The sequence below is a fragment of the Anoplophora glabripennis genome, unplaced genomic scaffold (genome assembly GCF_000390285.2).
Source record: "Anoplophora glabripennis isolate ALB-LARVAE unplaced genomic scaffold, Agla_2.0 scaffold386, whole genome shotgun sequence".
NCBI lineage: Eukaryota > Metazoa > Arthropoda > Insecta > Coleoptera > Cerambycidae > Anoplophora > Anoplophora glabripennis.
The window spans coordinates 228983-245494 of NW_019416767.1; the positions used below are offsets into that span (position 1 = coordinate 228983).

At 30.9% G+C, this 16512-nt stretch overlaps 1 protein-coding gene across 1 annotated transcript in view; it reads right to left on the bottom strand.

Moving 5' to 3' along the window:
• LOC108910286 (lysosomal alpha-mannosidase) overlaps positions 1-13505 on the bottom strand; it is a 77221-nt gene extending 63716 nt beyond the window's left edge. Inside the window, exons 1-2 of the mRNA XM_018714849.2 lie at positions 13241-13505; positions 2109-2190 (exon numbers count right to left, since the gene is read on the bottom strand). Of these exons, the coding sequence (XP_018570365.1) occupies positions 2109-2190; positions 13241-13445 (287 nt within the window). The 5' untranslated portion in view covers positions 13446-13505. The remainder of the gene's footprint in view (positions 1-2108; positions 2191-13240) is intronic.
• Between the last annotated feature and the right edge of the window lie 3007 nt (positions 13506-16512).

Sequence of the window (16512 nt, forward strand, 5' to 3'; positions counted from 1 at the left end):
TTTAATCTCCGATATTCTTTTCTTATTCTGTTTTTAAGGTCATTTAAAGGCGAAGAGTAAACTTTATCTTTTAGGTAAGACCAAAGAAAGAAATCTATAGGACTGAGATCCGGAGATCTAGCTGGCCAATTAACATCTTCGTTAAGATTGCCTCTCCGTCTACATGAATACGTTGTGTTCAAGTACTCTCTAACAATTCTGGCATTGTGAGGTGGTGCTCTATTTTGCCGTAAAATCACATTGCACTTAATATGCAATGGAACATCTTCCATGTAGTTGGCTAAGTCTTCGTTTAAAAAATTTAGATTTATTTGTCCTGTAAGTGTTCTATTATAGAACTTGGGTCCTACAATTTGTCGGTTAATAATCTCACAGTATACAGGGTGTGGGATTATTAACTGAGATTTTCGGTAAAACGATAAGTACACTATACGGATTTTCAACAAGTATAACTTTTTTTATGTAGAATTGTCCACGGAATCTAAGAATGAATTCCAAATGATTATTAAGTCAATGGCGTAGAAGTTGGGGTAAAAACATTCCTACGCCACTGACTTATAAAAATTTGTAAATTTTACAGTAAATTATGCACATGTGCAAATGTTAAAACCACACTAAATTTGAATCAATTTGTTATAAGCATACCAAAGATTTAGTAAATAATATGATGTGCAGTGAAAACGGTGAAACTTAGACCCTTGCTCTATAAAGCAATTCTGAATTATTTATTGAGTTCTATCTGTGATTAAACCTTGATTCACTCGAACTAAATCACCTTGTATATTAATTCCCTAAACATTTTGGAAATAGGTTTCTCTAAGCCAATGGGGATTATTTTGGGACCAATAATGGCAATTATAACAACATTATAAGTTGCAAGATATTTATTTCTTGAGCAACCATGCTATAAAGTGCAGGCGCTCCCGTAATCCTGTGGAATTAAGCCTGATTGCAAATGCATTGTATAAGGCCGTAGCTTATTGTTTTAAGAATTCTCTGGATTGAAGAATACGAAATATCAGTTTCCATCTTCAGATCACGAATCGAAATATTTGGATCTATAAAAATACGTCGTAAAATTGCTATCGAATGTTCTTCATCTTTTGCCTTTCTGGGTTTAAAAACTTCTTTTCTTTTGAAAACTTTCAACTGCCGCCAAATTCCTGGCTGACTTTCCGAGAATTTTATCTGATGGAAAACGATGTTGGTATAAACGCCTGGCAGCTTTAGCGTTCTTTCTGCACTCTCCATAATTTAAAATCATATTTAGTTTTTCTTGGTTACTCTAAGTATTCATCTTATAATTAGTTATAGATAAAATAAGTAGGTACAAAATGTCAATTATTTTGACAAACCGTTATTTAGAAACGTCAAAATTCAGTTGTTTCCTTAGCTGGCTATCACTTTTCAGAATAAAGCTACTGAAAGTAGGGTTCATCTTTTTTGCTGTTTTTTTCTAGCAATATTTCTAATGAAACTATAGATTTCTTTATACCTATAGCTGAACGTAGAAAAAAATATTTTCAAGAATTGATAAAAAAATATATAGAGTGCCATTTCAACAAAAACAGTTGACTATAGCAATTTTGACATACCAAAGCGATCTAATAATGTCATTTGATAAAATTTGAACAACGATTTACAAATACAGCTATTTGTTAAAATAAAACAGATACGCCAATACCAAACTGAATCACCCGGTATATATTCGCATTTTTTTATTTATCATTTTATATAAATGGAACTGTATCTGAGTTCCTCATTTTTTGTAAATGGAACTATAACTGAATTAGTAACACAAATGTGTAATTTTAGAGATGAACGCTTTGGGAGTAGCACTTTCAGTAAAAGTTATTTATAATAATGACTAATTAATTACAGGAGATACACGTAATGGATATTATTACAAAAGTTAATTACCTATCCATTAAAACTATTTTAATACTAAAAGTGATCGCTGAACAGAACATCTATTACTTTATTTTGTATTTTTTTAATCCTACATATTTGCGTAATAAATATATTTTTTTTGAGAAGTTAAATAATCAATGTGAATTTTATGCAGTTATCGATTTCATACTTATTAATTAATATTTAATATTACCTACCTTCTGTTAGAGTTTTCCAGTAATGCCTCAACGACTGAATTGATTATGTTCTGCACAGAAGCCCTGTGTATATCTGGTTTCACTGTAAAAATACAGGCAACTGATTGACTACACTGACGAATTTTTCTTGACTGATTTTAAATCAAAATCAAGAACATGGATCAGCAAATTGATATATTACGAAATATAGGATGTTGAGAAAGAATTCCACATTTTATAAATTCTGGAAGCGTTTCACGTAGAATGATAAATTTTATTAATTAAATTATTTATTTAATTACAGATATAAATTTACTGAATTCGGAATACACCGATCATTTTTTCAGGTTTTTCATGACTGTATTATACTACTAAAAGTTACGGGCAGTGCTTGAATTTTCAAAAGTCTAGTGTCCTTGAATTTTTGTTGTTTTTATTAAAAATGACTTCCGGTATCTGCGACAATGTTATACGTATTTATATTCGAATTCAGTGGACTTTTTTCTTTATTTCATTAAATAAATCATTAACACATATTTCATCATACTACATCGAACGTCTTTAAAAATATTTTAGAAAATGTTAAATTTAATTCATTTTAGCACTATCTTGAAAACCATCTATTTGCGGACTCCTGTTTATACAAAAACGTAAGTATGCATCCAAATATACAATAAGTAACTGGAAAAAAAGAATTATTTTGTAATTGACATTAATGAAAGTAAATTTTATATGTATAAATTTAATGTCAAAAAATTTTGCACACTGCGAGATCTGGACCATCTCTACATAGTCCAGTTGGTAGATTTTCGGCCTGTGTCAAACCTTGATAACCCGGAAATAACTACACAGGAATACTTTAAATGATGAGTACAATAACAGGCTAATTTGCTGACAAAGTATTTTATCAGGAAAAAAAGTTATTAACAATTTAATCATGAAAAAAATTTTTTTTTAGTAGTTTTCTTTAAATAACTCAGCGGGATGACTCTGTACGAAAAAATGCTTAGGACATGATTTTGTTCGTAATAAAAATAGCTACAAAATGGCGGTGGTCCGATTACGAAATTTGCAATAACAAGGCCGTGAGCTTGAAAAAACGGTATAAAACGTCAATTTTTTAAAGTTGCTGTAAAAATGTCAATTATAAACAAAAAGTGATAAAACTTTCGAAAACTATAGTTCAATATATATACAATAATGACGCTAAAGCCGAAAATTAGGAGAGCAAAACTTGTTGTTCTACAGGGTGTCCCGAAATAAATGCAACAAAATTTGGTCAGAAATTCTTAAGAGAAATTTAAGGGACCCGTATTTTTTATTTTTGATAAGTTCGGCCCCTTTCGGAGATATAGCCCCCTGAAACAAGCCCCTGAAAATTTAATTTTTTTTATATCTCAGAGCTCTATCGCACAAGAACCACCAAATTTGGTACACAGGGATTTTATGACATGTAGAATGCGATGCTGATAAGCTTTTTGGCAAGGGGCCCCCACAAGACACTTTTTCGAGGGCCCCCTTGGTTTTGGGCTCACCAAACTTTAGTTGCATATTTAATTTTTTTAAAAATTAGTAGCCCCTTAGAAACCCCAGGGAATTTAAAAACTTTTTTGTCTCTTAAATTTTTTTCGAAAAAAGCAGCGTTTTTCGAAAAAATGGCTAAATTTGATTGGATGCATATCGAGGTTCATATGAAATTTTAAAGTGTTAATCGTAGGTGGCTGGCATTCGCAATAAACAATCAATTTTATTCTGTGACAGGTGTAATTAACCAGTGTCAAAGTGTTACCATTAGTTGTCAGTAATCATTGTTCATGAAAGAATGGTGAGATTTTCTGTCCAAGAAAGGGTACAAATGCACCTAATTTACGGGGAGGCTCGTGGAAATTCACGTCTCGCATGCAGATTGTACGCCGAGCGATTTCCTGCACGCATTCATATTTTTCAATTTCATACCATTCAATGTTTGCACGAGTACATCGGCAGCCAATAGAGACAGGATCCGAAGTTGTGAAAAAACCTAATTCAGGGAGAAGTTATTTATTAACTCCCGAACTGGAAGAAATTATCTTAAATTTAATTGAAGAAAATCCCGAAATAAGCATAAGACGCGCGTCATCTCAACTTGATATTCCCAGAACAAGAATACACCGCTTTATCAAACGACAACTGTTGAAACCTTTTCACTTTCAAAAGGCCCAGGAACTTAAAGTAGAAGATTTGCCACGAAGAAGAAATTTTAACTTATGGGCTCTTTTTTATTTTATTTTATTTTATTTTATACATTTTATACATTCATCGGCATCTGAAACTCGAAACTTTGCCAAATTTGTTCGAAGCTTTGCTGACACTTGAAATTTGGCACACACATAGTGTAAATATGCAGAAACCAAAAGCAATTTGCAAAATTCAAGTATCTTCATTTTTGCTGTTTTGGTAAGGTTTTATACGTCATCATTTTTTAAATTTTTGGACGTATATTTATGCATATTTATAAAATATTCCATCACGATAGATTAGCCAGCACAATTACCTAAAATTTAAAAACTAAAATTAACTAAAAACTAAATTTAAAATATTTTCATCGTTTAGATCCTAAGCTACGTAACATTTTGTGCCTGTTAGCCATACTCGTACATTATTCAACATATCAACATAAAACAAAAACGTACCTACGTGTGGGGTAAACATTTAACTTTAAGTAAACAATTGTTTAAATTTACTGTTGCATATTTCTAATAGTATACAAGCGCCGAAGAGCTAACAGGCGCAAAATGTTAAGTAGCTTAGGATCTAAACGATGAAAATTATTTTTTTTTTTACTTAATTGTAGGTAATTGTGCTGGTTAATCCACCGTGATAGAATATTTTATAAATATACATGTACATGATTTTCTAAAAATTAAAAAAAACTGTGACGTATAAAACTAGGGTTACGTATAAAACCCTACCAAAGCTGCAAAATTGAAGATTTTGAAGAATTTTGCAAATTGCTTTTGGTTTCTGCATATTTACACTATGTGTATACCAAATTTCAAGTGTCAGCAAAGCTTCGAACAAATTAGTCAAAGTTTCGAGTTTCAGATGCCGATGGATGTATAAAACCTTAGAGAACAAAAAGTTTTGCTCTCCTGATTTTCGGCTTTAGCGTCATTATTGCATATATATTGAACTATAGTTTTCGAAAGTTTTATCATTTTTTGTTTATAATTGACATTTTTACAGCAACTTTAAAAAATTGACGTTTTATACAGTTTTTTCAATCTCACGGCTTTGTTATTGCAAATTTCGTAATCGGACCACCGCCATTTTGTAGCTATTTTTATTACGAACAAAATCCTGTCCTAAGCATTTTTTCGTACAAAGTCATCCCGCTGAATTATTTAAAGAAAACTACTAAAAAAAATTTTTCACGATTAAATTGTTAATAACTTTTTTTCCTGATAAAATACTTTGTCAGCAAATTAGCCTGTTATTGTACTCATCATTTAAAGTATTCCTGTGTAGTTATTTCCGAGTGATCAAGAAAATGTCACCAACAGTAACTTTTCGGCCTCTGCCGACTGGACTAACAGTTCGGTTCTGATCAATGCTACTGATGTCGTTAGATATGACTTGAATAAGATGTCAACAAATCGACTATTTTCATAGGCTGTCATTTTTCTATTACCGAAAGTGATCTTAATTTTCGTAATTTAAATAAGACTTTTGGTTATTTCAACTCAAAATTTCATGTTAAATACTTCTGCGCTATTATAGACAAAAATTTATTTTATCAAGGCTAAAGTTTTATATTTTATCTTTTCATTTCTAATGCTTGGAAAAACTATTTTTTTCGCATACAGACAAATCATCAGACAAATTACATCTCAAGCAGGCGTAAATTTTGCTTTTCGTGGCTATTTAAAAATGATTTTTTTGAATATGTAACCTTTTATCTAAAATGGAGAAGTTATTTGGTCAATAGGTTTACTATACAGGGTGTTAATTAAGTATGTACAATAAATTCAACAGACAATTACTTGTGTGATTTTAAGACAATAAGTTCATATAAACATTGGTCCGCAGATGCTTCGTTTTCAAGAAACAGGGTGTGAAAGTTTTGCAAAAAAAATTGCTATTTCGTAAACATCTTAAATACCCTTTACCCAATTTTGTTGTAATTTGGCAGTGTTATTTGTAGTGTTAAGGTGCTAATTTAACCCTAACTTGATTAGATTTGTTAAGTCCAGTGGCGTTCCGAGCGGTACCTTAACGAATATTTTTGACAAAAAAAATGTACGCCACTGACATTTTTGTATTTTTTTGGATTAAGCAACTAAAAATACAACTTTTTTGTCTCTTGAATGTTTTTCGTATCTTGGTTAATTTTTGGAGAAAAAAATAAAATCCACTTAATTGCATATCCCTCTGGACCACACAAGAAACATTATCAAAAATATTCGATAAGGTACCGCTCGCGACGCCACTGGACTTTACAAATCTAATCAAGTTAGGGTTAAATTAGCCCCTTAACGCTATAAATAACACTGCCAAATTAAAACAAAATAGGGTAAAGGCTGTTTAAGAATTTTTTTTACAAAAGTTTAACACCCTGTATCTTGAAAACGAAGCATCTGCGGACCAACGTTTATAAGAACTATTTTTCTAAAAATCACTCAAATAGTCGTCTGTTAAAGTTATTGTACATACTTAATTAACAGCCTGTATATTTTTAAAGAATCAATTGATCCTAACACATGTTGTTTAAATCTAAATCACAGAAAATGTTAAATGGGCGTTAAAAAAAAGTTAAATTTTGACCTTAGTGAAATCAGTTATAACTAAAACATAATAGAACTGTATAAAATATAGCGTTGAACCGAAATAATAGAAAAATATAATATATCCCTTTTAAATTTTAAATGACCTAAGTAATATTTATTTAGCGTTTGATCTAGGCAATTCTGTTAAAATTGTTCTTAGTTTTTATTATTTACTTAAAAAGATTGAAAGGTTAATGAAATTGTTGGTTTATTTTATATTATANCTTGTATGAAGTAAACGAAAAATTAGGAAAATTACTAAATATCTGTTGGCTTAACTGTTAACCATTTCTGTACCGATTTTTTAAGTAAAACTAAATCCAAAGATCTTGCATCTTATGCTAGAGGTTGCTACAGTCCATTTGATATCTGAAGGAACTGGAAGGAAAGTGTCAGCCATATTGAGCAATTTGTCGCAAATTAGATAATTTTGAATTTGCAAAACATACTTGTAAAAGTGATTTATCAATTAAAACCATTTTATTTGAACATTTTGATAACAAAGAACTTAATATTTTATGTTTTTGTCTACTAACTATTAATATGTATATGGAATTTTTAATCATAATTTTATCCATTATTTCTAATTTGCAATTAGATATTATTTTATTACAACAGATTTTAACTATTAGTCTTGACAATGACATTAATTGAAACATCTAAATGCAAAATTGTAACCAAAATTGTTTTATTAATTGTTTTGTTTTCAGTTTGTAAAGCCAAAACAATGCAGCTCATAATTTTGAATCATGCTAAATTAAAAATATTACACATTTGGTGGTATTTTTAATGCAATATTCTTGAGTATACAGGATGTGGTGTCTTTAATGCAGAAAAAATTAAATACCTAGGAATATACATAAAAAAAAAGGTTAATGTCAAGTAGTTTTGTCAAGAAAATGGAACATCAATTTTGTAGTGAAAAAATAAATCTTAGTATGGCCCTGGCAAAAAATATTCGATAGCTCAACCTGCGGACATTTGCCGAACTAAACTAATCGAAAATCTGAGCAGATGAGTATTGCCATATGTAAATGCATGAAATGAACAAAAAGGAAAAAACAGGTTTTCGATGCAATACTTAATAAATAATTTTAGATGATTTAATACAATCCCCTTGTTTTAATTAAGAGAAAAAGTAAAAATGAAACTTTAATTAGTTAATTTTAATGAAATTGTTGGTTTATTTTATATTATATTTTATATTATTTTTATCTTTATATTTGGTATTATTACGGATATGTATGTGAAATTTATTATTAAATACCCATTTGCATTTTTAATATATCAGTAGGCATGGGCGCTGTTTGAGGGAGGAATGGGGGAGTAGTTCTAAATAGTGTGGTTTGTTATCATTGTTATCATTCTGATATATTTCATTTGTCACATATGACCCTCCCCAGCGCTCTTATCAATAGGTATTTATTAGTAGTACTTAGACAGTTAAAAAGTTCATCAATTAATAAGAGTATCAAACTAAGGCCGTATTTCTTATCTTTTAGGATACTTTTTTTTCAGGGCCTATAGGGGTTCTTCACAGTAAGTGGCCTATTAAACATTTCAGAGGAACCAAAGACAATATGACTCTGAAATTTGTTTACGGGGGTTATCAGATATATTCTCTTTAATGAAATTAATGCCATCGAAGCACTTCCGGTTATACCGGAAATAGCTGTAAACTTCCTTATTTTCAATGGAACACCCTATATTATCGACATTTAAAAATAAGTCCCTGTACCTAAATCTAACCGTTTTAGAGATAATCGACGTTTTATAAAAATTTTTACAACTGCAAGTGTTTCGAAAATTCCTTATACAGCGTGTCCCACTAGTGCGGGAAAGTCCAATATCTATGTTAAAATGAGGAATACATATATGGATTTTTCTTTTTACTGTGTTGCCACATTTCTCGGAATGTACAAATTAAAAATATATACAACTATACAGGGTGTTCACTTTTCCTGGACAGACACCAACTTTGATTTTTTAAATGGAAACACATTTTTTATATTTTTTTCGGATTCTACATAAAAAATAAAGGGTACTTTGTGTAGAATAGTTCTATTCAAATCACAGTTTTTGAGATATCTCGCTTGAAAGGTTTTTCTAGTCGATATTGGTTGCTTACATTTTCTGATACTGACAGGTTATACTAATAGCTACTAAGCCCATTTTTTTATCAGATGTTTAGTAAGGATGACTCCTCCGAATCATGCTCCAAAAACTGGCCTGCGTTATACAGGGTGACCAAAATATCATGTCAAAATTGCCAATTGAAAAATTGAAAAATCTTGATTGTATCTTGATGCTGTATCTTGTATATTTTCATACCATGATATGCAGAATTAAATTATCTACAACTTTGCTATACCTGCTCCTATACCAAAATTCATTAGTTTTTCATGAAAATAACGTGTAGGCTCCTGTCAAATGATAATCTGGAAAATTTTCGATTCACATAAGGTTTAATAGAAAAGCGACAGTAATAATTGTGAATACAAAGATATCCTCGTACAAAGTGTTTTGTAAAACTGAAGGAGAGGTTTGAAAGAACAACAAATGCAAATTATGAGAAGACAACAAGAACACACGCATGCAGTATCCAAAACAGTAAATTAACATCGTGCATTTCTAACAAAATTAATAAAGACCTAGTTAAATTAGTAATTAACAGGTAACCGCTCAAAATGTCTGCCATTTTTCTATAAACACTGAGTAATTCTACGACGAAAATTGCTTGACACATTTCGCAGCATTTCCGGAGTTAGGGTCAAAAAAGCATTTCTTATCTTTGCCCGTAAGTCTTCTACATCTGTCGGAGGAGTTTCATACACCCTGTCTTTTATATAGCCCCATAAAAAAATCAAGACAAGACAGGTCTGGGGATCGGGGAGGTCATGGAATTGGCTACCTATCCACTTATCTGGATACAAATCATTTAAATATTATCTAACCTGAAACAGTTTTTCTATGAATTTACATAACTTACATAATGAGAAAACTTATCGCCAGTGTGGAACGTGCAGGGGCACCATCATGTTGGAACCACTGACTGTTTAAGTCATCCGGAGGAATATGTCCCTACAATTGGAGCAAGTTGTATTGTAAAAATTGCAAATACCCATTATCACTTAAGTTTCCTTCAAGAAAATGTGGTCCAATGACATATTCTCCGCATATTCCCGCCCAAACGTTGACTTTAAAGCGGTGTTGATGATCGTCTTGTCTTATTAATCTGGGATTATGATCGGCGTAATGATAATAATTATGTCGACTCTCTCGACCAGTATTGGCAAAGGATGACTCGTCAGTAAATAACACCTTTGAAAAAAAAATTTCATCTTGTAGTTTTATAGTTGCCCACTCACAAAACTGTACTCGCTTCTGAAAATCTTGCTGTGTTAAGAATTGGTGAGGCTCAGAATGATAGGGGTGGAAGTTGTTTTTCTTTAACGTTCTATTAACCACACTTTTGGAAATACTAATTTCATCACTAATTTCTCTGACACTTGTAGATGGATTTTGGACTGCACATTTCAAAATGTCAATTTGACTCTCCTGATTACCACATGCGTGTATTCTTGTTGTCTTCTCATAATTTGCATTTGCCATTCTTTCAAACCTCTTCAGTTTTACAAAACACTTTGTACGAGGATATCTTTGTAAATCTGGATTATTAGCTTGGTAAATACGACTTGCCAATAAACAGTTGCCATGGTTCTATTAAACCTTTCTTTCTATTAAACCTTATGTCAATCGAAAATTTTCCAGATTATCATTTGACAGGAGCCTACTACGTTATTTTACATATAAGCTATTTGTAAACTTCGCATTTTTTCATAGAACTGAGATTTCATGAAAAACTAATGAATTTTGGTATAGGAGCAGGTATAGCAAAGTTGTAGAGAATTTAATTCTGCATCTCATGGTATGAAAATATACAGAGCGTTGCATTTAAAAAAATCAAGATTTTTCAATTTTTCAATTGGCAATTTTGACTTGATATTTTGCTCACCCTGTATAACGCAGGCCAGTTTTTGGAGCGTGATTCGGAAAAGTCATCCTTACTAAACATCTGATAAAAAATGGGCTTAGTAGCTATTAGTATAACCTGTCAGTATCAGAAAATGTAAGCAACCAATATCGACTAGAAAAACCTTTCAAGCGAGATATCTCAAAAACAGTGAATATTTGAATAGAACTATTCTACACAAAGTACCCTTTATTTTTTATGTAGAATCCGAAAAAAATATAAAAAATGTGTGTTTCCATTTAAAAACCAAAGTTGGTGTCTGTCCAGGAAAAGTGGAACACCTTGTATAGTTGAATATGTTTTTAATTTGTACATCCGAGAAATGTGGCAACACAGTAAAAAGAAAAATCCATATATTCCTCATTGGACTTTCCCGCACTAGTGGGACCCACTGTATATTTCTTCGTTCTGGGAGCTTTCACTTGCTTTTCGATATACACAGAGAACTTAACCTTCCGCTATCAAAATTACCTGAAGAAAATTATACTAAAAGTTCCATTTTTTACGTTACATTTTGAAAACTTAAAACCGAGAAATTTTTTTAAATTCAAATGGAAAACCCTATATTTTTTTGCACCACATTATAGAAAATCTAATTCTCTTTTCACTGATATAGTCATTGTAGGGGTTTCAATTTTCATTGAAGAAAACATATCTGACAGCTCCCGTAAACAAAATTTCAGACTCATATTGTTTTTGGTTTTTCTGAAACGTTTAATAGGCCACTTACTGTAACATATACATATAAAAATATTAACACAAATAACATATACGCCTTTCATTTTGGATCAAGAATGTTATTTTTTGAAAAAAAATTTTGTAAAATGATTTGTTTAAGTCAAAGTGCCTTGGGTGGAAATAAATCGATTTTGATTAAGTTACCTGAGTATAATTTTGCCTTCTTAACTCTCGTTATTATTTTTTAAATATTTTAGAGCATTTCAGTATAATTTTTTTGTTTAAAACATACAGGTCGCTAAGAACACTAAACAATATTTTGCTTCTAATACTTTTTTTTTGTTGGTAGATATTTTGAAGGTGGTGATTGAAATGTAATTTTCTACTTGTTACCGACTAAACTTCACCTTTCCTCCAAATTTGTAACTATATTCATCGGTTTTTAAGATTTAAACTAACTTTTCTCTATTTAAAGATAGTATCTATCGAAACATAACCATCCCACGTAGTTTTGCGAAATTACAATTTCGTAGGGCTATATGTCTGTAAAGACCTGTTGAATAGTTGGTTAGAATTGTAAAATGTAATTAACGTAGTTAGAAATTTGGCGAAAGGTGAAGTTTAGTTACATTAGAATATCCTCAAATAGAAGTGAAATAATTTTTCAAGGTATCTTGATCCTAATCTGCTTATTTTCCTTGTATTTCTATAATTATGATTAAATATTTCATAATTATTGTCTACAGTAGGTACATAATATCAGAATCACTTATCAGATATTATGAATAAACTGATAATGATAAAAGTAAAGATAAACAATAATACGCTAAAAAATCAAATGGAAACTATTAAATTATATGATTTATAAAGTAAAATTTTTATATTTTCCTGTGTAAGAAAAAATGTTGAGTACTTAACCATATAAAAAAATGACATAGATGTGTATGTCCATGGATGAAGTTGAAAAAAGGGGAAACCTTTTTATTTTTTGTTTTATAAAATATAATAATAAAAATATTCATGTTAAACAATTCTGCTTCATTCTGCTTCTGTTCAATGGTGCCCTCTATTAAGAAATTATTAGAAAGACGATAATTGATTCTATCCTTAGAACTCAATAATATTATTATTATGCTAGTTAATAAACGTATAAACAGAAAACTCATTTCTAATATTTGATATGTAAAGAGTGTTCATATATCGTCTTAACCACTGGCATTGGCGAATTACAAAAAAAATTTGATCATAAGACACAAACTACTATATTTCTAACCATTTCTTTGTAAAAGACACCCTATATATATATATTGGGGATCGGGGAGGTCATGGAATTGGCTACCTATCCACTTATCTGGATACAAATCATTTAAGTANTATATATATATATATATATATATGTTAAAGCAGAATTTTCCCTATTTTCAACACCATCCATGGACACACAGGGACAAAAAGAAATGTCGTTTCAAAAATAAAAAAGATAGGTACCAACCTTATTAAAACAATAAAAATCCGATTTTTATATTAAATTAGAGATGCATTTTCAAATTTTTCGGTTGGAGAGTGAGAAAGTCATGAATGCACTTACGATGTAGGTAAATTTATTCGAATATTATAAATATATTTTTCTAACTTACATCCATAGAAATACTGATCCACAGTCTTTAACCATCCCACATCGTCGTGAGAATGTGGTACCAGATGAACATTTATTTTGCCTTCATCCGTTGAGTAGCAATTTAAACAACCAAGTGTCTCAGAAGACGTCTCAATATTTCTCCCTAAGTTGGCCGATTTAACACCGATAGAAATAATTAATATGGAAAATAGAACGAAAATCATCTTGTCACTGTGAAAATTTTCGGTAGAATTGAAATTGTTTATGAAGTACTTAGTACATAACTTAATCCGAATGAAATCATGAATGCCAAGTGCTGATAATGTATATGTTGCCACACCAATATGATTTCAGTGATGATAAAGTATATCAGAACAGTAGTAACGTTTATTATACAGGGTGGTCCCGAGGTAATGGGCCAAAATTCATGGGTAGATACCCCAAGCAAAAATATTGCGATTTAGCCAAACTTACCTTAGTCCAAAAGTTGATAGTTAAAGAGATACAGGGTGTTTAATGTAAAATATTATTTCAGGTTTTTTTTTTTTTTTTCATTTATTTCTTAACAAATGCAAATATCCTCACAAAATTTTGGGGTTTGTAGTTCTTTGGGTACGGGAATTGAAATCTGTTCAAATTTTGGTTCAAGTTCATAGAGGGCACAAACTGCAGTACATTGAATGTGTTAAAAAAGACATAACTTTTTTGTACTTTAAGGTAGCTCATCTTTGGTATCAAATTCTTATTTTCCAAGTTTTTTACACAAAAAAGGTATACTTTTTGAAAGTAGCTATCTCGCACCGTTTTCGAGATATTTGGCTTTGAAACTTCCAATGCTGTTGCATTAAATTATAATTAAGTACCTACATGTATTATTAATTTAGCGGTAAAGTTTCTTAAGTAGGATTTGGACGAAAATCAAATAATTGAAGTTTTCCACTTTTCTTATTGCTATCATTTGTACGCTAATTTCTATTAAGTATTATTGGTACCTAATTAAAATTACATCTTAGCTTACAATTTAAATTGTATACTCGTATACATAAATGTGAGATAGAATGCCGAGATTTTCGTTTTTGGAGTTACATGAAATCAGTTGTTTATGGAGGAAGTATAAACTCCTGAGAAGAACTTTAGCAGCAGGTTAGGGATTAAGGCGTTAAGGATTTATAATTTAAAACAAGACAATATTTTAATAAGCGCGTTGATAAATGTATTGAAGTTAGAGGCGGACATTTTGAGCAATTATTGTCAAAAAGACATATTTTTTTACTAATGTTGACTATTTTACTGTTCATTATAATCTTTAATTCTAAATAAACCCTTGTTTTTGACATTGGAAGTTGCAAAGCCAAATATATCGGAAACGGTGCGAGACAGCTACTTTCATAAAGTTTACCTTTTTTGTATAAAAAAAGTTGGAAAATAAGAATTTGATACCAAATATGAGATACCTTAAAGTACAAAAAATTATGTCGTTTTCAACACATTCAATCTAAGGCAGCTGGCGCTCTCTATGAAGTATAACCAAAATGTGAATAAATTTCAATTCCTCTACCCAAAGAACGCCAAACTCCAAAATTTTATGTAGATATTTGCATTTATTAGGAAATAAATGGAAATAAACTAAAATAATGTTTTACATTTAACACCCTGTATCTCTTTAACTATCAACAACTTTTGGACTAAGGTAAGTTCGGATAAATTGCAATATTTTTGCTTCGGGAATCTACGCATGAATTTTGGCTCATTACCTCGGGACCACCCTGTATACATACATATAATAAATTTTAATTATTTACCATGTCGATCGGGAAAAAAGTCATTTAATTTTAGTAATTGTTTGCCGAGTGCTTTGAAAATGGCCGAGATGTTTTCAATTAGCGAACAAGTTGTCATGATATTAGTGTTAGGTTTCTTTGAAGAAAACTACAGAAGAAGTGTTGAAGAATATCGGAGAAGATTTCCAGATCGAGTAATCCCCATAGACAAACATTTTCTAATGTTGAAAGATGGGCTTGAACACTTGAAAACGTGCTATTGCAATTAGGGCACAAGACGAAGAACTTATTTTGAATACAATTGAAGATGACCCACATATTAGTACTAGAATTATATCTCGACAAACTGGTATATCGCAAACTTCTGTGTACCGAGTGATTAGACGTAGTCCACTACACCCATATCATATCCAAAAAGTGCAAGAATTATTACTGAATGATTTGGTTAAACGAGTGAATTTCTGTCGGTTTATTTTACATGAAGGCATTAATTTTCTAAAGAAAATTCTCTTTACTGATGAAGCTTGTTTCACCCGCAGAGGTATTACAAATTTACATAACTATCATGACATCATGAGTAAATCCTCATTCAGTAACTCTTCGACATTTCCAACGCGAATTTAAAAAAATGTTTGGATCGGTGTTATTCGACTACTTGACGAGATGCCACTACAACTCAGATTTCAACATTGGTTGATGCATGATAGGACACCCCGTCATTTTAGTAATATTGTTTAAACCACCAGCATCCAAATAAATGGATTGGAAGAGGAAATAATTGCACACAAGTTTTGGTCCCTACGATCAGCAAACCTCAACAAATGTGACTTCTTTCCGTGGGGAAAGAAGAAAAGTTAAAAGAATTTGTGTATTCCTCGCCAGTTGCATCTCGAGCAGAATTGTGGAATCGCATTACAGATAAATGCACATTTATTAGAAACAATCAGCAGTTACTGGAGTAGACTTCAATTTTCGACGAGTAATAAATTTATGCCTGAGAGAAAACGGTGATCATTTTGAACAATTTCTATAACTTATCAGGGCAAATTGTATGTTATTTCTGTTGTTTAAGTGGTTTGTTTTTCTATGAAATAATTCTTATTCCAACTTTTTCCTGATCGTCACATTTGACGTTTAAATTCATAGCCAACTTTTTATTTTTCGATGATTTTAAATAACAGTTACGATACGTATTATTATTTATTCGTGTTTTTGTTGAAAACGATAGAGTTTTTTGAAAACTAATTAGAGTAAAAAAAGTTTTAGAATTAAATTCTCCAAAAAATAAAGTAATAATTTTTAAGGTCCGCCAGCGGGTTCAAAAATTCTGTCACATGTTAATCGTGCGACATCCCTTATCAACCGTTTAAAATGCTTCAGTTGAATTCTACTTACTGCCGATTAATGCTCTTGGTACACTTACACCGTGTAGCGAATTTGTTTTTTCTAAGTTCAAGTATAACTGAGATATTATTTTTTTTCAAGGCCTATAACTTCTCAGGGGCGCAGC